At 35.3% G+C, this 23,557-nt stretch overlaps 1 protein-coding gene and 1 long non-coding RNA gene across 27 annotated transcripts in view; one reads left to right on the top strand and one right to left on the bottom strand.

Annotated features, from left to right (window-relative positions):
* Positions 1-1,256: 1,256 nt before the first annotated feature.
* On the top strand, positions 1,257-18,464 carry LOC134809953 (uncharacterized). Its single transcript, XR_010156854.1, has 5 exons — positions 1,257-1,493; positions 4,422-5,351; positions 6,106-6,159; positions 11,758-11,822; positions 18,129-18,464. It is a non-coding gene; the product is annotated as an uncharacterized LOC134809953 (long non-coding RNA).
* The window catches only part of MCTP1 (multiple C2 and transmembrane domain containing 1), a 595,843-nt gene continuing 579,560 nt past the window's right edge, over positions 7,275-23,557 (bottom strand). For 13 of the 26 annotated variants that reach the window (XM_016954523.4, XM_016954518.4, XM_016954521.4 and 10 more), the window contains 4 exons: positions 18,318-18,427; positions 14,362-14,471; positions 12,045-12,142; positions 9,073-11,091 (listed from right to left, as the gene is read on the bottom strand). In XM_016954523.4, the coding sequence (XP_016810012.4) occupies positions 11,020-11,091; positions 12,045-12,142; positions 14,362-14,471; positions 18,318-18,427 (390 nt within the window). In that variant the 3' untranslated portion in view covers positions 9,073-11,019. Of the gene's footprint in view, positions 11,092-12,044; positions 12,143-14,361; positions 14,472-18,317; positions 18,428-23,557 lie in introns of those variants that run through there. The other 13 variants (XM_054684985.2, XM_009448833.5, XM_009448834.5 and 10 more) reach the window with 3 other exon arrangements.

Here is a 23,557-nt window from a genome sequence, read left to right as displayed (position 1 = left end):
GAAAAAATATTTTAAATGAGTACTTTTTCCACACATACTCAGGAAATACTAGTTTCTATTTAGCCTTCAAATTTGGCATCATACAAATCTCTTTATTATTAATCTGCCAAAGTATCAGACAAAAAATGATATAGTGAAGACTATCTAAGAAAAGTTTAAATGCTTATGGAGAGTAAAGTGCTTCTCCAGATGATGAATAAGAACGTTTTTTATTCCAATGAGTACCTCTTTACTTCACTTGTAAAGGTGTCTGGGATAGTGTTTGCTTGGTAAACTAATATAAACTTGTAAACATAGGCTTTGACATCATACACATTTTCAAATCCTTGTCTAGTTTCTTAATAACTAAATTGCAAGGCACATTCTTTTCTGAGCTTTGGCTTTCCTACATGTCAAATAGAAATCACACCAGGTATCTTTGTCATGATAGAATTGTTAGCATATCACATCATATGACACTTAATAAATATTATTTCCTTTCTAATTCTTACCTCCTCTTTTGATTATAATGAATCCTTTAGACAAAAGGCAATATAGTAATTGTTTAAGTTGGTAGTAATTCTAAGGTAATTAAGGAATCAACATCATGAGTTAGGGTTTTATACTGTTAGTACAAAGTAGTTTTCCAAATTAGATGTTCATAACATATATTTGTTTAATTGCAATTAGCATTAATATTTCATAATTGACTGCTCTGTCTGCCAACTTCTACAAGCAGTGATGACATGAAGTGTGAAACAGATGTCATTGAGGTCTCTGCCTTTAAGAAGTTTTACACTTCTTCGAAAGTCCAACGTGGCAAACATAGGTTACTGTGTTCTGTGCCCTGGCTAACAATACCAGTATATGAGTATGAATTTAAATTTTCAGGAAAAGGCTTCATTCCCAAAATTACTTCTTATACTTTATTTTAGAAAACATAATAATAATTGCCTTGAATAATTGCCCAAATCTATCTTGGAGGTATAGGAAGAAGAAATTCTCAATAAGTAAAGTATAATTCATAGTCTTAGTCCTAGATTTTCAATTGCAGACTTTTCAAAGTTGCATCTGAAGACAAGGTTGAGAAATGCTATTCTTCACTGTATTTTGCCAGATGTGATATCATAGTTCTATGGAATCATATTTTTAAAATTTCTGTAAGAGACCTTATTACAGTGTAAATAAAGCTGGAGAGGAGATTTCTGAGCAGTTAAGATTCAGCTTTTCCCCATGCAGTGTTTACTGGCAGTTTCTTAAATCTCTTTGAAGTTAGAGTTTTCTAGGTTGTTAATTTTTAATTTCACTTTGCAGAATAAAATCATCCAAGTATATACATATTCTGTCATTTTATTCATTCCAAGATGACCAGAAAAACATTTATCCTCATAAAAGTCAAATGTGAAATTAATTCCTTTGAATTCAGCATTTCTTGAACACCTACTCTGAACCAGGTGGTGTGCTTGACAAGGGCTAACTACAAAAAAAAGAGGAAAGGCCCACAGTCTAGGAAGGTAAATAAGGCTTAAGTATTGTGAATTTTATTGTCTTCTACATCTGCTTAAAAATTAATTTCAGTAATAATTGGTGTTCTGTTTTAGTTTATAAATGTGAATATTCAAGTGTCCAGTACTTTAATCCTTTGATGAGTATTATTTTAGCAATTTTATTTTAGAGTGGATAGGGTGTAGGGTGTGCTTTTGCAGTCTTAGTATTTTTAAGCAAGCACAAATGCATTACACTAAGATACTTTATATAACCTCCAGAAAATATCTGCCATTTTTGTTTATGCTGCTATAGAAAGTTAATTAAATGAATACCTTCACATGAAAAAAATATCCATGGAATGTGCAATCCTTATGCCTTTATACACCTTTCCAGTTAAGCGGTGAACTTGATGAGAGCCTGTCACTGTTGCTCCTTAATCAGTAGGAAGGGGTCATCTTTGAGTGACATGAGGCACTCTTTCCCTGAGGCATTTATCACGTAGCTTTCACGCCAATTGCACCTCCTGCTGGCGTGGAGCTTGCAAAACTAGGAATGATAATTGTTTTTATGACAAATGTGGATTGAGTTAGAAAGGTCAGTGATAGCGTTATTAGAATTAAGCTCTGCCTGGTGTTGTCAAAACAGGAGACATGGAATTGTTAACTATTCCTTGTAAATCAAATTATGTTATCAGAAAATTCACCTTGTAGGTTAAAATGAACTGTAGTTGGAGAATATACTTTGGTAGTTATTTGTTGTGATATATATTTTAAAATTATTATAGGCTATAAATTAATTAGAAAAGATTGAAGTGTTGTTTTACTTGGTTCTGAGTATACATTTTCAAGGTAATGCAAATCCTACTCAAAGAAGACCTTTTCAAAGGAAATAAAACATTTTTAACATCATTGATTATTAGATGTTTAAAAAGAGTTTGTCCTCTTAAGTACTTATCTTACAGAACATCTAAAATATGTACAAGCTGTTCCTAATACTTTTTATATTTGAATTTATTACTATGTCTTTTTTAGTGTAAGTATATAGTTTTGATTATAAATACACTTAAACTATGTTTTTTAAAAAGCTTGAAATACAATCCTTAGTACTAGATATAAGTGATTTTTTTTTAGAATGTTAATACTTTTTGTTTTTCAAGAGTTGATCCCTCCCACCCCCTTTTTAAAACAGAAGTATAATGAACTCTGTTCTGGGTTTTTAAACTACTTGCAGAATTAAAGATCAACAATATTAAGTCAGCAAAGTGACTATTAAACCATATTTCTAACAAAATATGCAGTATTGTTATATATGTAATATATCATATTGCCTTTAACAAATATAGACCCCAGAAGCCCTTATTCAAGTATTTATAAATAGTTATTTCCAATTAGAATTAAAACATATACTTCCAAATTAGTCATTTTTGTATCATGGCCCCGAATCTTTTTAGATGTAGAACCCAGATTTGGTAGATCTAATCCTCTTCCTTGCCAAAGTATCTGAGTTGGATCAAGTGAACGTTAATGTATTATGGATGTTAAACATTAATAGAGAATGGCTCACTAGTTTGGGACATACAATTTCATTCTACCAAAGAGTAGAAATTTAAAGAAAAAACAAAACAAAAGGTTTAGCACTTCCAAAAAGTCAGGTGCACTGAACTGAAAATCTGGAATCCAGGTTTGAATTTATACCTATCATACTGTTGTTTATCTTGATAGTAGATGAACTAAAATTACCACTGCTTCTCTATTCTGTCTCAAAGTGAAATAAATAGTAATATTGAAAAATCATTAATCTTAAAGTGTTGACCGATGAAAATAACTTAGTTTGTTGTCAGTGACTTCTCAACCTAAAGGTTAGGTCAACAGTGGTTTATGTCATGACTCTTAATAAATTTTTCTAATGACCAGAATAGTTTGATTTATGATAGTTTTTTTGTTTTTGTTTAAAGGAATATTTATCTTTGTTATCTGGCTTCATCCTAAAGATGCATTTTTCTACTTTGCATTCATTCCTTTTTACATTAGAGATAAAATTACCGAGCAATAAGTAAAATCTGGTAAAATTAAAATATGTGTTTTAAGGAATTTTCCAGGAAAACTTAAAAGCAGAATTGTAAAGGTGAAAACTGGACAAGGGGATGAGGGGGAAAATGGTTAAGAATCATTCTGCTTAAAGGAATCCAAAGGGTAAAGATTTCTAGGTACTGTTTATTATATTGATGGAACTTAATGAAGGTATAAAATCAGACAAGCATGTAGACTAATCTCAGAAATAAACTGGATCTTTGAAATTTTTGAATAATATTCGATAAACTAAACCAAAGGTCCAGATAATTGTTTTATAGAAGGTTCTTTTGGTCGAAATTCAATTTAATCAAAAATAAAGAATAATAAAATTCCAGTTCTAATGGTATCAGAAACAGGCTAGATTTTTTTTTTCACTGTTTTTTAAAAAACAATTGACACATAATAATTGTACATGTTTATTAGGGTACAGTGTGATGCTTCAGTACATGTGTACATTGTATAATGATAAAATCATGGTGGTTAACATGTCATTTATCTTAAACCTCTACAATTTCTTTGTGGTGATAACGTTCAAGACCCACTTTTCTAGCTATCTTGAAATATAATACATTGTTATTATCTGTAGTCGCCCCGCTATGTAATAGAACATCAGCACTTACTCTTCTTAGTTCATCTAACTAACTTTGTAGCCCTTGAGACCATCCTCTCCCCATCTTTGCCTTCCCTCCCTTTCCCTTCCCAGCCTCTGGTAACCACCATTCTACTGTCTACTTCTATGAGATCACCTCTCTTAGCTTCCACATATAAGTGAGATCATGTGGTATTTGTCTTCCTGTGAGAAAAAGGTTGTTTCGAATAGTAATACTCAGTCCTTTCTCACAGGCAAATCTTGACTCATTTCTTATTTTCCTGTCATTTCAGTTCTTTTACACGCCCAAAAATACTGTTAAGTTCCTACATGTTACTGGAGGAAATGGACTCAGAGAGTTGAAAGCTACTTATTAAAAGCGGTTGGACCTTTTACCTAAATATCATTTTTTACTAATATTAATATTTTTAAAATTGAAACTAAATGTTATTAAAAAGGATCTTCTCAGCCAGACATGGTAGCACATGCCTATAGTCCCAGCTATTTGAGAGGCTGAGGCAGAATGATCACTTGAGCCCAGGAGTTCAAGGCCAACCTGAGCAACATAGCAAGACTCTTTTAAAAAAATAATAACATAAATATATCATCTAAATTACATAAGGAAAAAGATTGTAAGTAAAAAATTGCTTATAGTGATTGTCTTTATGTGAAAAAATTTTGGATCTTTTTCACCTCTCCAGGTTTCTTTGTAATGATTTATATTTATTTATAATACCAGTAACCAATTTATTTTGAAAGTAATGCTCCTGATTTAAGTAAGAATCAGTCCTTGAAATTTTTCTAAAGTTGCCTTATTTAAACTGGCACCTACTGGATTTTTAAAAGGTAAATTACAGTTTTAATATACTATTTAAAGTTGGATATAATTAAAAGTATAATTAGTATTATCTAACACAGATTTCAAAAAATGCATCATACATGTGCTCCTTTTTTCAAAGTGAATCTGACCACTTTACTGATATGGTTCTCTAGTCTTTAAGACACTTCAAAATGGAGCCCCAAGTATGTTGAAGTGGGAACTGGGGGGACTTTACTCTTTTGTAGTACTCTTAAATTGCTAAAGATTAAACTTGCTCATGTGGATACTATGTGGAGTCATAACGTATCTTTACTTTGTGATTTTAGTATTTATGGGACCTGAAGAATTACTTGTTCTCTGGTGAGATTTTTCAGATATGACACAGAAAAGCAGGGAGAAACTGGTAAGATTAAATGATAGCTACATTTATTCAAAGATTGTACCTTAAATGGCTTTGAAAGGATACTACTGTATTAAGAATTTTTTTCTTCTATCATCACTCTGAAAAAATATCCACTTTATAACTTATTATTTGCAACATTAATGCAGATACAAACAACCCTCTGTTGAGAGAATTCTGAGAGTGTCTTACCACAGCTCTCCAGAGCATATTATGTTGCACCTCTTCTGTGAAGGCCGGCAAAATAGCTTCTTGAGAGGTACTCTTTTAAGTAGTACAACTCAGAACAATCTTTTTACAGTTGTGTTTTGTATAAATATCCTGGATACCTACATGGTAACTATAGTACAACCTGATAGTATCAATCTGTTTTTAGGGGGAAGATTTCTTACCTACCGGTCAGGGCTGTTGTCACAGTTATGGGAGGGAAATCAAGTACATATGCATTAAATGTACTATGTATCAAGTACATAGCATCATAGTGTGCAAGATTGGATGGTGAATACTTGGTGAATCCCCCAATCCATAAGTCAGAGTATTTTGCTTTTGCTTAAATTACCAAGCGCTGTATGTTTTGATTTTTTAAAAAAGTTTTTCTCTTACTTCTGAAAATGAATGTTTTTAAAAGTGATGTTAAGCAATTTCACACAAATAATGGAACATCACATTAATCTGTTTAAAAACTCCTTTGTCAGATATGTATAGTGTTTTCTGGATGGCTTCTCGTGTGCTTCAAAGACCCTCTTATGTTTGCTAGGTTCTCTGTTCATGGAAACTGAAGTTTGTAAGAGTTTAAGGCCAAACGTAAGAGGTAGGTATATCATTGTTTTTTTGCTCAGAAATTGTTAACTACTTCCTCTATTATAAAACAAAGATGACAAAATTACATACTCCGCCTTGTATAATAGCAAATAGACACTTCTATCTTTGTAAAATTTTTCTAAGAGCTTATTAGTTCTCGACACCGATAAATTGTTTTCCATGGTTGCAGTGTTACAAGGTACACAGAGATTTTGACTTTTCATAATTACTACTGTAGAAAAGAAGAATGTTTTGTGGGGCATGTAGTTATAAGGTTTCAGTTCTCTGATAGCTTTATTAAAAAGGGTTCTTTGAGCTTGGGACAAATATTGTCATTTCCTTCCCCTCATCTCTCTTCTGTGGTCCAGCTGTCTCTAACAATGCTTGACTATTCTCAGGTGTCTCCAGTAATGCAAAAGGCAAGTATGAGTAGTGAGGGCCAGGTGTGCTTTTTCTATGAATTTAGCATTTCCTCCAAACCTGTCACCATTTGAACTCTGGCAAAATAAAATCCCTCAAATGGACTCAAGCCCTTTTGAGCTTGTCTTTGACTAGAAAGTGAAACTGAACCTATATTATCATCTTTCTTCACTAGTGGGAGCAAGTTCCCACTAGCAAGTGGGAGTGAGTTCCACTCAGCCAGGCCTCAGGATCTCCTTAAATGTATTCCTCCAGAGAAAAGATAGTTTTCAGGTTCACTCATTGGCTCAGGTTGGCCACTCCTTTTCTCTTTGGAAGGAACATTGAAGAATCTGTAGTAGGGGATAATTGCACTGCAATTTTAATTTTGCTACATACTGAAAAAACATAGGCACGGCTACTTACGTAAACCATTTCCGCTTTCCTTGAAACAAATCTTTCTGCCTAATATAATAACACTTAATTGACTAAAGCAGAACAGCAGTGTATTTTACTTTGTAAAAAATGGAGTAATAATTTTTCAGTGACATTTGGAGGTACGGATAATCATATAAATTTAAAAACCTGTCTTTACAAAAATACTGCTTGTGCATGTAATAGAACACTTCTTTTGTTTGGGTTTTTGGTGGTTTTTTTGTTTTTTTTCTTTTTTTTTTAAGCTTAGAATGTCAAAGAAGAGCCCAATAAATTGAAACTCATTTGAGGTCAGTTACAATATTTGATCGTTTTTATTTTTTGATTCTTAACCCAGATCCCTCCTTTGAAAAGCACAGATAGAATCATTAAGTTCCAGGAAACCTTTCATGATGCTCTTAGTTTCTACATTGTATGATTGCTTTGGACATTTGATAGTTTTTATTTGCATACTATTTTTTAATGAGATTTTTCAATAGTATTTCTCAAATTTTAGCCATTCAGCTGAAGTAAATCTTATGTGACTGCCTCTATTCAAATTGCCACTATATAAAAGAAACTGAGGTACCAGAAACTGAGGTACCAGAGGGTAACATTTTCACCAAAAAAAAAAAGAAAAAAAAATGTTTTGTTTTCTTTCATTGAGTTACACCAATCATCCCAGGAAAAAGAATTATAATTGAAAGGAATGACACTATTGTAAGAAAGAATTTACCACATTATTTTCTATGTGGTTTTAATTCATACTTTACTGAGCAATTAGAAGAGGCTGATTCTAGATACCCTAATCAAACCAACGAATAGACATCTGAACACACACTCACACTAGAGTGTGAAATCATGCTATTCATTTAAAGCCCAAGAATTTAAGCAAGTATTAATTTAGCAATACCTGAGACGTTTTTCAAGAAGTATAATGGTAGCTGTCTTTACTTGTATTTCCGGAGCAAAAAGGTATAACTGCCTTATACCTTTTTGTTTGTTCTTAATGCTTAGTCAACATTATAAACATTTAGGCCCATTTAACAAGTTTATTCGCTGAAATTACTGCCTTTGAATAACATTAATACAAATGTAGACTACTTTGAGCATAGGAGACCTTAGATATGAGATCAAAGTGGAAAAAAAGCTCCTGTGGTCCCTAGATAAGAATTTACTTCTGAGTTTTTCTTCACTTTTAAATGCAGAATAAAAATTTTATAAAAGATAATTTTAGAAATGTATCAATTAAATTTGGCTCTCACTGTACTTCAACTCCAGATTTGATTTTAGTATACAATCATTGGTTTGACCGTTGTCTATAACAGGGTCATACAGTTGGTATTCGATAAATATATCACAGAGTCCTTTTAAGAATCTCCCAACTCAGATTATCCTAGTGCATATAGAATGTTCAAAAATTGGAATTCCTATAGAACCTATCAATCAATCAGTTTGAGTCTGGAACAGTACCAGAATGAATGAGAAGTACTATTATGTTCTTTTTGATAAGTGGGGAAAAATTTAAAAGCACAAATACGCATTTCTTATGAATTATCACAACAAATGTCAGTAATAGTTTATGAATATAAATAATGACTCAGTGAATTTACTCACTAAAAGATACTAAAGGAATATATTTAGTAGTTCACAATATCTATAATAGTTAGCAGTCCAAGTAGATGTTTGAGTGACATTCAGTCTCTTAAGAAATATTTACATCACAGATCTCAAAATGAAGGCAAGTCAGGCAGCTCTCAAGACAGAATTGCACCTATGTGAGAAGGGGAAAGAAATAGTTAAAATTTTGACTATACATATTCTGTTTTCAGCCTGTGAATGTAGTAGTTTCTAAAAGCAATGAAGATTTCCCTGAATATCACTTTTGTGCCTCAAGCTAGTTCTTATTCCTCTGTTAATTTCATTGGTTGCTCACCCCTCCAGAGGTATTTTCATATAAGAGTCAGAGTTTCAGGAAAAAAGTCTTGTTTGTTTAAACCAAATCTGTTTTTCTCCAAGTGACATATAATTTTTAAGAATATGCACACAATCCCTCATCAATCTCTGAACCACCAAAAAAAAAAAAAAAGGAGTGCTGATTATACGTGGGAAAGATTATTTTCTTTTGTATTTAATGCAATGAATGTGTAGTCAGCATTACCATTGAACTAAACATCTGAAATTTGATACAGTGAAACAAATTAGTCATCTGTTAATGGTTACTATCCACTAGATACATCTGAGGTTGTAGAATATCAGGCTTATAGACATTTGAGTACACATTGTCAGCACAGAACATAAAAGTCTCACATAAGGTATAATTGAAAGTTATTTCAAACAGTTATCTCATCAATAAACTTTCTGTAGTAACATCATGTTCATGGAACATTATGTTTTTAGCAACAAACAGTGATGGTATGCAGACAGAAGCATGTCATTTTAAACATGATACATTAAATAAAGCATATTGAGGTCAAAGCCTTTCTGTAGAAAGGGAATTTAATTGACATTCAAGCATAGTATATAAACAGATCAAAATAGTTCTATTATAAGAAATAGTATTTAACAACTTATCTCTAAAATAAAAATACTTTAAAAATCAGCTTCAATGAGATTACATTTATTGTTAAAGAATCTTCCTTTAGAGTGAAATATACATTTCTTTTAGCTTTTCTATAGTTTTTCCAGTATAACCCCCACTTTTACCCCATCCAAGTTTATTATTAATAAAGTAGTGCAAAGCATTGTCTGCTGCAATTTCAACTGAGTGTAGTCCGCTACCAAGTCAGGGAAGTAAGACATTCTCAACCAACCAAATTATTTTTTCTCCAGAGTTATGCTCCCTTAGTATACCAGGGAGTGAGATACAAAAACTACTTTAAGAGTCTTGGGAATGCAATTTTTAAGTATAGATTCTATGATAATAGTGAAACATTGATAAAGGCAACCACCACCCCCAAGCAGTTTATTTTACAAAACAGGTTTTCATGCATAATCAAGAATGATTTTTTTAAATAAATGAATGTAGTGAAACACTGGCATATCACTTAGCACACTGAATTCTCTACATTAAAATTCACACTAATAACAAAATCATAGTATGAATTAAAGCATTTCAGTAATCTAATGAGAAAGCAGGTTTTTTTTTTTTTCTCTGAGAGTACTTGAGTATTAAAATATTTTTAGATGCACAGATACAATCTGACACCAAAAGCGATATGGATATAGTTTCCTAGTATTTTTGATAACTGTACTTACTGGGTTGCTAATTTGCTAACTAACTCTGTATAAATTAAAGTAGTGGTAGGTATAAAAATTCAGATAGGCAATCGTTTATAAACTGGCAGTATTTATGTTATGTAGTCCTGTAGAGATTTTAAGGTTTTAGATGGAATGATTGAAATTCTATAAAGAAAACTTTGTAACCTTCTGAGTATTGATTCTCTTGAGGGAGTGAATGTACCTTCACTTATTAGCTTAAAATTAGCCTAAGTAAGTCATACCTAAGTAATTTGCACAGGAGTGAATGTCGGGATCTAAAGCCAGAATATATGTTAAATTGAAATGTATCCATTCCATTATTCAGGCTTTGGAATTTCCCTCCCTTTTGAAATGTATAAAACATAGAAAACTGTAATGGATTACTTTTCAGATAAAAAATAGTCACATTAAAAAAAAACTTTAAAATCAAATCGACATTTACAATTGATGTAGATTTAATCAGAGCACAGGTGAGTATTTAATCCACTTGTAATTAGATAAGAATATATCTTCCAGTGTTATCATTCTTATATTTGTTCTTTCAGTGTGTTATATTATTATCCACAGCTAACAAGGTTTTGACACAGCAGTAGCAAAACCTTTATCAAGTTGAGTCTGTACAATAGAAGTATATATTCAAAGACATATGCCTTTGTACACTATTTACAAATTCTCTCAATCATGATAAAAAGGCAAAATAAATAAAAAGCAGAAAGAAAGGAAATGCTGCTGAGGCTGAGGGCTTTTTCTTTTATCTTCCCAAACAGATGCTGGTCTCCTCAGTGCTGGGAGCTGGCTAGCCAAGATTGTTTTTCTTTCTTTTATATGGGCTATGAGAAGGATCTGGTTTCAGTTCTTGGTATTGCACCTGTTTAAACAGAGTTCAGAGGAAGACTGGTCAGGTGGCCACTTTCTGGCAAAGAAAGGAAAAGCAAAGGAATGAGAGACTGTGCTGGGGGGAAGAAAGTGCTCACTCTAGAAGCTGTATGGGATCTGCAGCTGAGATGCAGAAAGCAATAGAATGACAGAGCAAGAATAAGGGAAATCCTGTTGGAAAGTACACGGGGCCCTGATGTGAACTTTAGTAATGGTATTCACTGTCTATAACACATTACATTAAAAGTAAAACCATCTACATCAATTTTTTAAAGGGCTCGATAATGGTTTTTTACAATTTATCGTGTGTTTGCTTAATACAGTCTTAATCTCCATCCAGCCCACTGTCATGTCATAGCAAATGAAAAAGGTATCACTGTAACCCAGCTTCAGGATTTAAAAAAAACAAAAAAACAAAAAAAAACCTTCTTTTATTTTGAAAACAGCTGATGGTTAATGGGCATTAACCTCAAAGGATTTTTGAGACATGCTCCACTCTTCAAAAAGCAGTCAGCTTTCCTCTCCTCACTGATCTCCAAAATATGCTTCTTTAAAACTTACTTGTAACTCTTGCAAATTCTGGAAAGACTTTTTTTTCTTAAATGTCCACTGGCATATTTTGCTTTCATCATCTAATATTCCTGTTTCCTCCCCTCAGGTCATACTCCCTGTCACAAACTCCAGCTGAACTAACTTGGAGGAGGATCTTCCCTGACAGCTCTGGTAGGTTCTTTATGCAACTGCTCTTTCTCCCATTCTCTGTAAGTGCTTCTTGGATAACACCCCAGGTGGGCTAAATTTCTGACTGGTAAAATCTGCTACACAGGCTTTATTAATTTTTACTCAGCTCTTTTAAAGCCTTTGAAATTAGAAGGATATAAAAGCTAAAACCCCATGCCACACTACATTAAAATAATAGCAATAATAATAACGAAACCTACATACCACTTGTACATCTGAAGGGACTCTGGAAAGGAAGTCAAGTAGTTCATTGTTATCAATTGCATATGGACTCCGAAGCTTTTTTGTAAATTTATTGATGCCTGAAACAAAGTTGGAGTTAAACAAAGCACATTTCTGACGAAAGTGTTGTAGTAATTTGAAGATCTAACTTGTATGCCTTGACTCAATGAACCAATACACCCAGTTTTTTCCCCCTCTTCCTCTTTTTCTCCTTCATTTCTTCCTCCTTTCCAGCTCAACTGCTTTTTTTACTTGTACCTTAGTAGCTTCTTCCAAGCAGGAAAGGCTTTCTATGTGGGAAATAAAGGAGCTGCCCTGGGGGTTAATTAGCAATATCTTGGTTTTTTTCCCCCTGTGTTACAGTCTACTTAGAAGCCTTGCTTTAGTGTTTCATTTATGATGAAACTTGCTTTCCTACTTTTTGGGTTAAGATTGTTAAGGCAAGATGTCTAACTTATTTGGTTTCCCCTTTTCCAAAAGATGCACCTTTTTGGAGGTGGGGGTGTGTGCTGCTGTTAATGCCAGCTACATGTTTAGAAGACACATGATGTTTATTTTTTTCAAACCTGAAATGAAAAGATTTGCCCCCAACTTTGTAAAAAATAAATAAATAAATAAACACCTTTACATGAAATCAACAAACTGGTAAAAACTGAGCCATACACTGGAGCATCTTGGCTCCTCTTCAGGGAGTTCATGCAGAATAAACTTCTGGAATCTTGATTTTGGTCCATCTCCTCATGTAAGACCTATGTCTTAAATTTCTGGCTAATATTTCAGCAATCACCTACCACTAAAGGAATACTGTTCTTGTTTTATTTTGTTTAATGAAACAAGAGGCCCAAACACATTCTGCAAAGTTACTTTTAAGACAGCTAGTCAGTGAGGGCACTGCAGGTTACACAGCTAGATGTCTGCCCTGGGCTCCAGTTTCTGTAAACCTGGGAGAACAGGGCATTCACCACCACCTATTACAACAGAGATGACTCCACAAGCCAAGGCAGGTCTGACCCTAGGTAGATTAGAGTTAATAAACTGCCACAACCTGACATTCTACCCTAATTTTTTCTATAAAGCAGCATCTGTTTTAACTATCAGGAAGAAATGAAAGATGAACATACAATAGGAAGCAAGAACATAGTGGAAATTATTCTTCCCTTATATAATGAAAGTGCTGTCTAAATTGAATATCTTTGAATTACAGAAATTAGGAAAGGAAAAAATAATTACCATTTCCCCCACCTCTCACCCAGACTGAAAGGGTAATAATTATAGTGATAATAAGGGGTAAAAGGGCTTCCTCAATATATGGCAAGTTGGGCCAAAAAGAATAGGGACAAAGTATCTTAAAAGCGGAGGGCTTGGAGTCATCAGACTTGAACTCACTTTATTCCAATACATTTCTTCAAAAGCCTTGAAAAGAATTTTGCTTTCAGTGTAAGCACATGCTTTCCGAAGCTAAGATTCATTTTGGTTCTTTGCATTTTGCATTTGATTTGTTTTAGCAGTCTTAGGTGTATGTGTAAGCAGGTGAGGGGTAAGTAGAGAATTCTTCTTCTACCCCATCTAGTTTATATATTATTAATGTTATAGTAGATCCTAGAGACTGAAAATTGTTTTCCAAACCAAGAATTTTGTCAGGAAAGAAAGAAAAAAAGAAGAATGCTGCAACTGACAATCTCCTAAATGGCGCCCAGGTGCATAAGAATCGTTGGCATGCAGCATAGTTGCATTAAAAATTAGGACCGAAAAAAAATCACCTTTGATGTAGGTCTTTATAGAAACATTCTTGTTTAGTACACATAAAAGGATCCTTTTGTTCCTAAGGAACCTGCAAGTACCAAGGACCCTTTTCCCGAATGCTAAAGGTGACCTCTTAAACAGGCAGCCATGTATAGTACCATGTTTACATATATTCCACAAGATAAAATACAACAGCAAAAAAAGCATATTTTCCTAAATGCACCATATGGATTGAAATGCCTCTGTTTGTATATAAATGGTGAAAATAAATCAGAGGGATATCTAGACAAAGCTACACTTTGATATATGAAGAATCTGCACAACTAACATGTTTATAGTATGATGAAGCCTAGTGTGCCAGATAAGAAAAATACATTTTGCAGGTGGACCTAAATCTTTATACTGTTGTGATTTTTAACCGACCTGTCTCTTTTCGTCATGGAGTAGCTTCATGACCATAAATACAGGGAACTGCTGACAGTGTAACTCATCTCTTAAACATAGTTTGTTCTTAGCAGCTAAGACAGTTTGGGGGAGTGGGGGAGGCTTTACTTACCCCAGACAAGGACAATGTATCTCAGCGGAATGCAGTACAGGATGGCTGTGAACACACAGAGGGCTACAATGGCCAGCCAGCTTAAGAATGGGACAGTCCAGTTGAAAGTACTGAATGGAAAATTAACACATCAGCAATCTGAGTACTTCATACTTTTTTCAAATATTAAAATACATATGATTCTAACTTGGGACCTAGTTAGTCTGCATTTCTCTCTGGAATAGATTCCAATTGTAATAGGTTATCAGAGGATGCAGGCTAGCCATAATCTGCTCAGTTCCATGAACACAGGGCCCAAGTAAAGAGTCTTGCTGCCACCTCCTCCAGATTGTTCCAGGTGACTTCAGAGTCTAAAGCCATTGTGCTACTTGGGTGACTCCCCACATGAAAGAAGATCTTTATTTTTCTTCTTTGTTTTTCTACTGCTAAGACTAGTACCCATCCTTGTTTTCTCTGGCTTTTCAGAGGGGAATGCCCCTGGACCCACCATTCTTCCTTCTATCAACTCTCAGTATTCCCCATATTGGGAATAAAGTGTTGCCAGCAACTCTTGGTAGATGTAACTCTTACATGGTTGTGTTAAAAATCCTCTGAATGTTAGAATTCCTTAAACTACTCACTTGTCCTACCTCAGCTATGTTTGAAATAGAACTGGAAATCAGGAAAGAGGAACAAAACAGCCTTGCAAAAATTCACCTCTTACTGCCCTTCTTCCCAGAAGTACATAGATAATTAATAAAATCAGCATTGCTTACTATTATCTCTCATGTACTCCTTGTGAAGGACAGCATTCTGGCAAAAGTAATTGGTAACGTAGAGGACTGGGTCAGAGAAGGCTGCAAGACTCAGTATTGACAACAAGACATGATAACAAATGGAAACAAGACCAATGAACAGAAGTAGAAGTTACAAAAAAAAAAAGTACTGAGGAGATGGGAAGGAATTTACTGAGACAAAAAGGGAAAAGAAAAATGAAGACAAAGGCAAAAACCATGATGTAAAAATGTTTTTAAAAGTAGAAAATCAGGGAACTGGAACATGGGAAGATTATAATCACTTAAGGCTTTTTGTGTGGAATCCAGTCTGGTACTTCTTAAGAGTGTGCCAAAATTATAAAGAAAATAGAAACACTGTGTAGAGCCTCCAGGGTTGGGCATATAAATATATCACCATTTACAGGCATACCATTGCATTCTTTGAAATTTCTCCTAAGTGTTCATCCACTAAAGAGGAACTAACATATCATGTCCTCTGACCCTTTAGCATGAGAGCCAAGAAGTTAGCAGATTTGTATTCAAAGCCTAGATTCTGTTATGTGGATTTAGCTGAGTCAACCTCTCTAACCCTTTCCCCATTTATAAAATGGGGATAGCTTTTATTCTGTCAAGGAAGACTGGTTGTGATGGTAACATGTTTATGTGAATCAAGATGAAATTATTAGAACTAATCAACTCAAGGAATCTCATTTATGGCACTTTTTTCTTATGAGACAGAAGGCCTCTAAGACACTTCAGCAAAACATATTGTTCATGTGGATAAATGTGTTTTTTATTTCTTCTAATTTCCTGGTATTGTATATTGTACTTACTTGAGGTGAGTTTTTTTTTTCAGGGCAATTTTGACCCAATAAAGGATGATTGATTGCTAAAGAGATTTTCTTCTATACAATGCATCAGCATAATACTTAGGAATTAGTTGTTCCTTAGCTTTGTGGCATGTAGCTTGCTTTTTGTCTCTCTCTAGGTCAAAATTGTTTCCTAAAATTTTTTTCTACTAAAAGAGCCAATGATGGGTCAATCTGGTTATCCTATTTTCAGTAATCCCTGGGGTCTGGCTTTTCTGTCTTTGTCTTCTTCCTCTTATGGTCAAGAGTGAGCATCTGCAACTCACCAGGTAAAGGATCATGCCTTCCCTTCCTGATGGATACCTGTGCCTCCCTTGCTTCTGCTTGCTTGTGGAGAGAACAGAAGGCTAAGGGGATCTGCTTGCTTTCCTGTGGCTCAGCTCAGAGTCATCCATCACACGACTCCACGTGTGAGGGCACTGGCTCTTCACTCAGAAAACCTTCCTTCTGGGCAGCCCCACTGAAGAACTCCCTGTGTTCTCCTTACTCCTATTGGAAGGATAAATGGCAAAGAATCCCCACCAGTGTAGCTGTTAGAAAAAAATAAAATAAAATAAAACTGCCCTTTTCTATTTCTACACTCTGCATTATGGAATCTAAATCTAGAATATGATCTTCCCCCAAAAAGGGATGCAATTCAAGAAAGTTCTGGAATGATTATTTAGTAACAAGACATGGTAATTATAGAGCCCTTTCATTTTGTGCTTAAAGATTGCTTTTGAGTCTGCTTTCTGGGTAGATGCTTTTAATTCCATGTGACCCCCAGGAGAATTTCTTTTTTTTTTTAGCATCCAAAAGATCATTTTGCGGGAGAGATGGCTCCTCCAAGACTCACTGGCTCCTGTGCCATATTCCTGTACCTTAGCATAGGAAGTTCTACAAAACCCAGGTTTCCCCAAGGCTGAACCACTGCCAACTTGGTCATATCCCTCAGCTAGTCATGTTTTCCAGCCAAGCATCTGTTCTGAGGCCTTCTACCACCTAGAGTTACAAAGGAGTTTCTTCCTCTCAGGCATTCACTGCCTGATCCATGGTCTTTTGGTATAAATGAGATGTTTCTGTCAGGTATCAGCACACTGTGTACCCCAGATAAAAGAAAGACAACACTCAATGGGGGAATGCCCCAAATTGAGGGCTTCACACTGTTTCAGTGGATAGCGTGTGGCGGACAGGTAAACATTCTTGGAGATGAGAGGAAGAAGGAGAGAGAAAAGATACGGGAATAGTCTTCTGAAATCCAAGACTGAATGTTTCCTAAAGGCACATCTGGGAGTGAGATGGGGGCTGTTCTGTCTAATGTAAGAAAGTGGAAACTCAGCACCTAGACATGTGGAAATATACAAAATAAAATGCATTATCCCTTACAACATGAAAGGCACGAGATGAATGACTCACACCTTTAGTTTAAATAATTTACTCCTTTCAAATTCTATGTATGCCCAAGGATTCAAATCTGTAGAAAACTTCTGGCTATGAATAACAAACAATGAAGAGATACATTATACTAGGAAAATAAAGGTTTGTCCAGAATTTGGCACCCCTTCTTGAATAGACCATTAGCAATCATTATGTAGGCCAATTTTTACATAATTTAGAAGTATGAGGGTCTTATATCTTTTAACTGATAATTGCTGTAAATACACCTTTTTAAAAAAAATATAACATTAGTTTAGATAAAACACATACGTATATAAGAATGTAAGTTTCTTAATTTTGCATTAGAGCTCAGTGAAGCTATATTTATTTTAAAAAGTTAAGGAAAAGGGATTCTGTTTTTATAATTTTAAAAATTGTGTGCATTTTCTAAATGACAGAGCATTAGTTTATTGATAATTATGGATCTCAGCTATTTAAATACAAACTTGAAAAAAATATTTTTACAGGGTACCATAAATATAATTAATTTTTAAAAAAATTTAGTGTCACATGATGAAAATATAACTAGACCAATAGTAAAATACAGGTGTATCTTAATTACCTGAAGTCCTCATTTAGCTTGGTTTATTTTTTTCCTATCACAATTTCATATTCCATTTAAGAACAAAGTCTTTCACAGTGAAAAATGTGCTAAAATTTAGGACGGTGTTATTTCTACAAAGCTACAAGTATGACTTCTTTCCAACCAATATGTTCTAAATTTCAGGAAGGAAATTGACAGAACTTTCGTAAAGCCAAAGACTGGCAGAAATAAAGTAAATAATGATGAAACTGAGCAATAGAGCACCCAGAAGGAGTGTCCCCTGCCAAAAAGAATGTGGCATTTCACCCTCCAAGAAACAAATGGACACCTTATCCCACAGAATAATGGGGCTCACATGTCACCGTCACTCACTTCTTTATCCTTTCGCCAAAGGAAGCCACTTCATCTAGGATGTTCTGGACACTGACACATACCTCCTGGATGGCATAGATTTTATTTATAAATCCCTTTTTTTCACTGTCCTAAAATGCAATAAAAAAGAAATTCTGTATAAGTAAAGGTATTCTTCATTGCTTGAATTCTTTGTGTTGTCCCTCTGTTACATTTTTAAACTTAAATAAACTTCATTTTCGTGTGGTTATAAATGGATAATTGGAACCCATGAAAATATCAGGATTTTAAGGAACATGAGGAGGAAGGGGACCCAGCATCATGGATTTGTGCTTGTAAAGATGGCTGCAAAGCAAGAGCCTCGGGTTCCTTTGCTCTTGCCCTGATGAGCAGAAGAAACATTTTGGGGAGGAAGGTATAAGAGAGAGGGGAGGTCCCAGAATTACCAAACCCAGATTCTACAGTGCCTCTGGATCCACTGAGACACTACTTAGTGGACCCAGTTTCTTGACCACACTGCCCATAAACCCAAATTTTGTTGTGGCTCCAGATATTTCAGCAGCAGAGAATGCTGGATGCACTTGAGATTTGTGAGCAATGAAAACTACCAAAAAAAAAAAAAAAAAAAAAAAAACCACCACCACCAAAACCTGGAATCCAAATCCACTATGTGGATACTGCTTAGATCATATACAAACTAAGCCTGACCACCTTCTTAAAAATAATAGTCACATATATTTTATACGGCAGTATATGCTGTATTAGGTTCTAACTAAACATTTTTTCCCCTTTTGGTGCTTAGTTCATTTTAAAACATACTGAATTTAAGCAAAGCTGGCGTGCTCCAGGTAATGGATGGGTAGAGATTGAGCATTAAAGCACCTAGAGAGTGGTGTGACCCTAGGAGAAATGTGCATATTTTGCAATTTTAGACCCAAAGGAAGAAACAGTGGTGGCCTTTCACAATTGAAAATTCTGCTTAGTAGCCTGGCATCACAGGCACTTGCCTAGGCTGTTTAGTGGAGACCATCCAACCCTGATTCTATGACTCCATTCCTCCATGCCAGCTTGAATATCTATGGAAATGTAGATCCAATTTCATTACTTTAACTTCTTTTGAACACTTGCACACTATGCCAGAACACTTGAGACCTCATGTGGCAGTCAGTGCTTGCTGAAAGCAGCCAGGAAGCTAGAATAATAATGTCATGTTGCACATTTACATACTGACTTTCATTTCAGAAGAGTCTAAAGCACTCTACAGTGTGAACACTTGGCCAGGGCTGGCATCCCGCCACCTCAGAAACTGCGGGCAAGTGAATGACAGATGTGTGTGCCTCCTCCAAGGACAACAGGGTACACTGGGACCAAGGATATGGAGGCCAGTTTTATAACGATCTTTGTTATAGATACCAGTTACTTAGAGCCTTAATTTTAAATTTAATTCACATGGGAGAAATTTGTCTATTATTCATCTTGCTTATGCCAAAATGGATTGTCAATTAGACGAGACGCATAAAGCTTAATAACAGTATTGGGAACAGCTAGTTAGCTACTTAGGGTTCCCTACTGTCTTCAGAAGTCACCATTCACTTGTCATGACAGACGTTGGTGCATCAATTTATCTTTCACACTCTCCAGTAAAAAAAAAAAAAGTTTCACCTATACAATTGTGCACGTTAGAGTAAAATGAATAACTAGTGGCTTTTTCCTGTTCCTTTCAAAACTGCAAAGTTGGTCTGCCCCAACTGTGTGTCCCTTAGTATTCTCATCTCAAGCACCAGCTAAGTTCATTTATGTCTATGAAGCAAAGTACTCATAAATATTTAACCACATACAGAATAAGTCAAACGAGTTGAAGCATGCTGGTTGTACAATGAAAGTCCATTGAGAATGTCTTTCAGCTCAAAATTATGTGAAAAAATATTTCACAGTAACAAAATATATGAAATACCTAGGTAAAACCTCAGCAGGAAATTTACGAAATATATAAAAAGTTTTTTTTTTTTTCAGTTGAATATATAGGCTTAATGAAATTTCAAGCAAATCCTAATGTTTAGAGTGGAGAAAACGGGGAGAACTTAATAATGTTTCTACAGTTTGTTGGACAAATAGGTAACTATAGCTAAGAAATTTTACAAAAGAGAAATCATGAGAAGGCATTCAGTGTACCCAGTATTTAATTAAAATGAGATATGCGCATCAAAAGATTGGTATATGATAAGGTGCCATGCACAAAGGAAATAAGGAAGTGTTGTTATTGGGTAGTTGTGTTAACTATTTGGGGAAAGTTATGTTAAATCCTACCTGAAGTAGACATTCACATCTGAAGATAGATAGCCAAAATCTATCTTAATATGTGCCTCAAATAGCCCCAAATACATTCCATATTAATGTTAAGAAGTTAAAAACAATATCTACCATAATCAAGTTGGCTTCATCCCTGGGATTCAAGGCTGATTCAACATACACAAATGAATAAAGTAATTCATCACATAAACAGAACTAAAGACAAAAATCACGATTATTTCAATAGACGCGAAAAAGGCCTTCGATAAAATTCAACATCCCTTCAAGTTAAAAACTCAATAAACTAGGTATTGATGGAACATACCTCAAAATAAAAAGGGCCATTTATGACAAACCCACAGCCAATATCATACTGAATGGGCAAAAGCTGGTAGCATTCCCCTTGAAATCTGGCACAAGACAAGGATGCCCTCTCTCATCACTCCTATTCAACATAGTATTGGAAGTTCTGGTCAGGGCAATCAGGCAAGAGAGAGAAATAAAGGGTATTCACATAGGAACATAGGAAGTCAAACTGTTTCTGTTTGCAGATGACATGATCCTATATCTAGAAAACCCTGTTGTCTCAATCCTAAAGCTTAAGCTGATAAGCAACTTCAGCAAAGTCTCAGGATATAAAAATCAATGTGCAAAAATTTCTAGCATTCCTATACACCAACCATAGACAAGCAGAGAGCCAAATCATGAATGAACTCCCATTCACAATTGCTACAAAGAGAATAAAATACCTAGGAATACAGGTAACAAGGGAAGGGAAGGACCTCTTCAAGAAGAACTACAAACCACTGCTCAAGGAAATCAGCGAGGACACAAATGGGAAAATATTCCATGCTCATGGATAGGAAGAATCATTATTGTGAAAATGGCCATACTACCCAAAGTAATTTAAAGATTCAATGCTATTCCCAAACTACCACTGACCTTCTTCACAAAATTAGAAAAAACTTCCTTAAAATTCATGTGGAACCAAAAAAGAGCCAGTATAGCTAAGACAATCCTAAGCAAAAAGAACAAAGCTGGAGGCATCATGCTACCTGACTTCAAACTATATTACAAGGCTACAGTAGCCAAAACGGCATGGTACTGGTACAAAAACACACATACACCAACGGAATAGAAAAGAGATCTCAGAAATAAGACCGCACATCTACAACCATCTGATCTTTGACAAACTTGACAAAAACAAGCAATGAGGAAAGGATTCCCTATATAAAAACAGTGCTGGGAAAACTGGCTAGCCATATGCAGAAAATTGAAACTGGACCCCTTTCTTATAAAAAATTAACTCAAGATGGACTAAAGACTTAGATGTAAAACACAAAACTATAAAAACCCTAGAAGAAAATCTAGACAATACCATTCAGGACATACTCACAGGCAAAGATTTCATGACAAAAACTTCTAAAGCGAACATTTTGATTTGGTTGCAATGCAACCAAAGCAAAAATTAACAAATGGGATCTAATTAAACTAAAGAGCTTCTGCACAGCAAAAGAAATCAGAGTGAACAGACAACCCACAGAAGGGCAGAAAATTTTTTCAATCACTCTGACAAAGGTCTAATATCCGGAATCTACAAGAACTTAAATTTACAAGAAAAAAATCATTAAAAAGTAGGCAAAAGACATGAACAGACACTTCATAAAAGAAGACATTATTATTATTTTTTTTGACATGAAGTTTCACTCTTATTGCCCAGGCTGCAGCGCGATGGTGCAGTCTTGGCTCACCGCAACCTCCGCCTCCCAGGTTCAAGCAATTCTCCTGCCTCAGCCTCCCAAGTAGCTGGTATTACAGGCATGTGCCACCACACCTGGCTAATTTTTTGTATTTTTAGTAGAGATGGGGTTTCACCATGTTGGCCAGGCTGGTCTCGAACTCCTGACCCCAGGTGATCCACCCCCCTTGGCCTCCCAAAGTGCTGGGATTACAAGCGTGAGCCACTGTGCACAGCCCAAAAGACATTTATACAGCCAACAAACTTATGAAAAAAAAGCTCTACATCAGTGATCATTAGAGAAATAAAAATCCAAACCACAATGAGATACTATCTCATGCCAGTCAGAATGGCTATTATTAAAAAGTCAAGAAACAACAGATGCTGGCGAGGCTATGGAGAAATAGGAACACTTTTACACTGTTGGTGGGACTGTAAACTAGTTCAACCATTGTGGAAGACAGTGTGGTGATTCCTCAAAGACCCAGAACCAGAAATACCATTTGACCCAGCAATCCCATTACTGGGTATATACCCAAAGGAATAGAAATTATTTTATTATAAAGATACATGCACATGTATGTTAATTGCAGACTCTTCACAAAAGCAAAGACATGGAATCAACCCAAATGACCAACAATGCATAAGTGATAGACTGGATAAAGAAAATGTGGTACATATATACCATGGAATACCATGCAGACATAAAAAAGGAACTAGATCATGTCCTTTGCAGGTACATGGATGGAGCTGGAAGCCATTATCCTCAGCAAACTAATGCAGGAACAGAAAACCAAACACCACATGTTCTCACGTATAAGTGGGAGCTAAACAATGAGAACATATAGACAAAGGGAGGGGAACAAACACTGGGATCTGCAGGTGGTGTGCAGGGAGCAATGTGGGGAGGGAGGGCATCAGGATAAATAGCTAATGCATACAGGGCTTAATACCTAGGTGATGGGTTGATAGGTGCAGCAAACCACCATGGCACATGTTTACCTATGTAACAAACCTGCATGTCCTGCGCATGTGTCCCAGAACTTAAAATATAATTAAAATTTTTGGCCAGGCCCAGTGGCTCATGCCTGTAATCCCAGCACTTTGGGAGGCCGAGACAGGCAGATCACCTGGGGTCAGGTGTTCGAGACCAGCCTCAACGTGGAGAAACCCCATCTCTACTACAAATACAAAATTAGCCGGGCGTGGTGGTGCATGCCTGTAATCCCAGCTA

Source organism: Pan troglodytes, chromosome 4 (genome assembly GCF_028858775.2).
Source record: "Pan troglodytes isolate AG18354 chromosome 4, NHGRI_mPanTro3-v2.0_pri, whole genome shotgun sequence".
Taxonomy (NCBI): domain Eukaryota; kingdom Metazoa; phylum Chordata; class Mammalia; order Primates; family Hominidae; genus Pan; species Pan troglodytes.
This window is presented reverse-complemented; position numbering and strand designations above follow the sequence as displayed.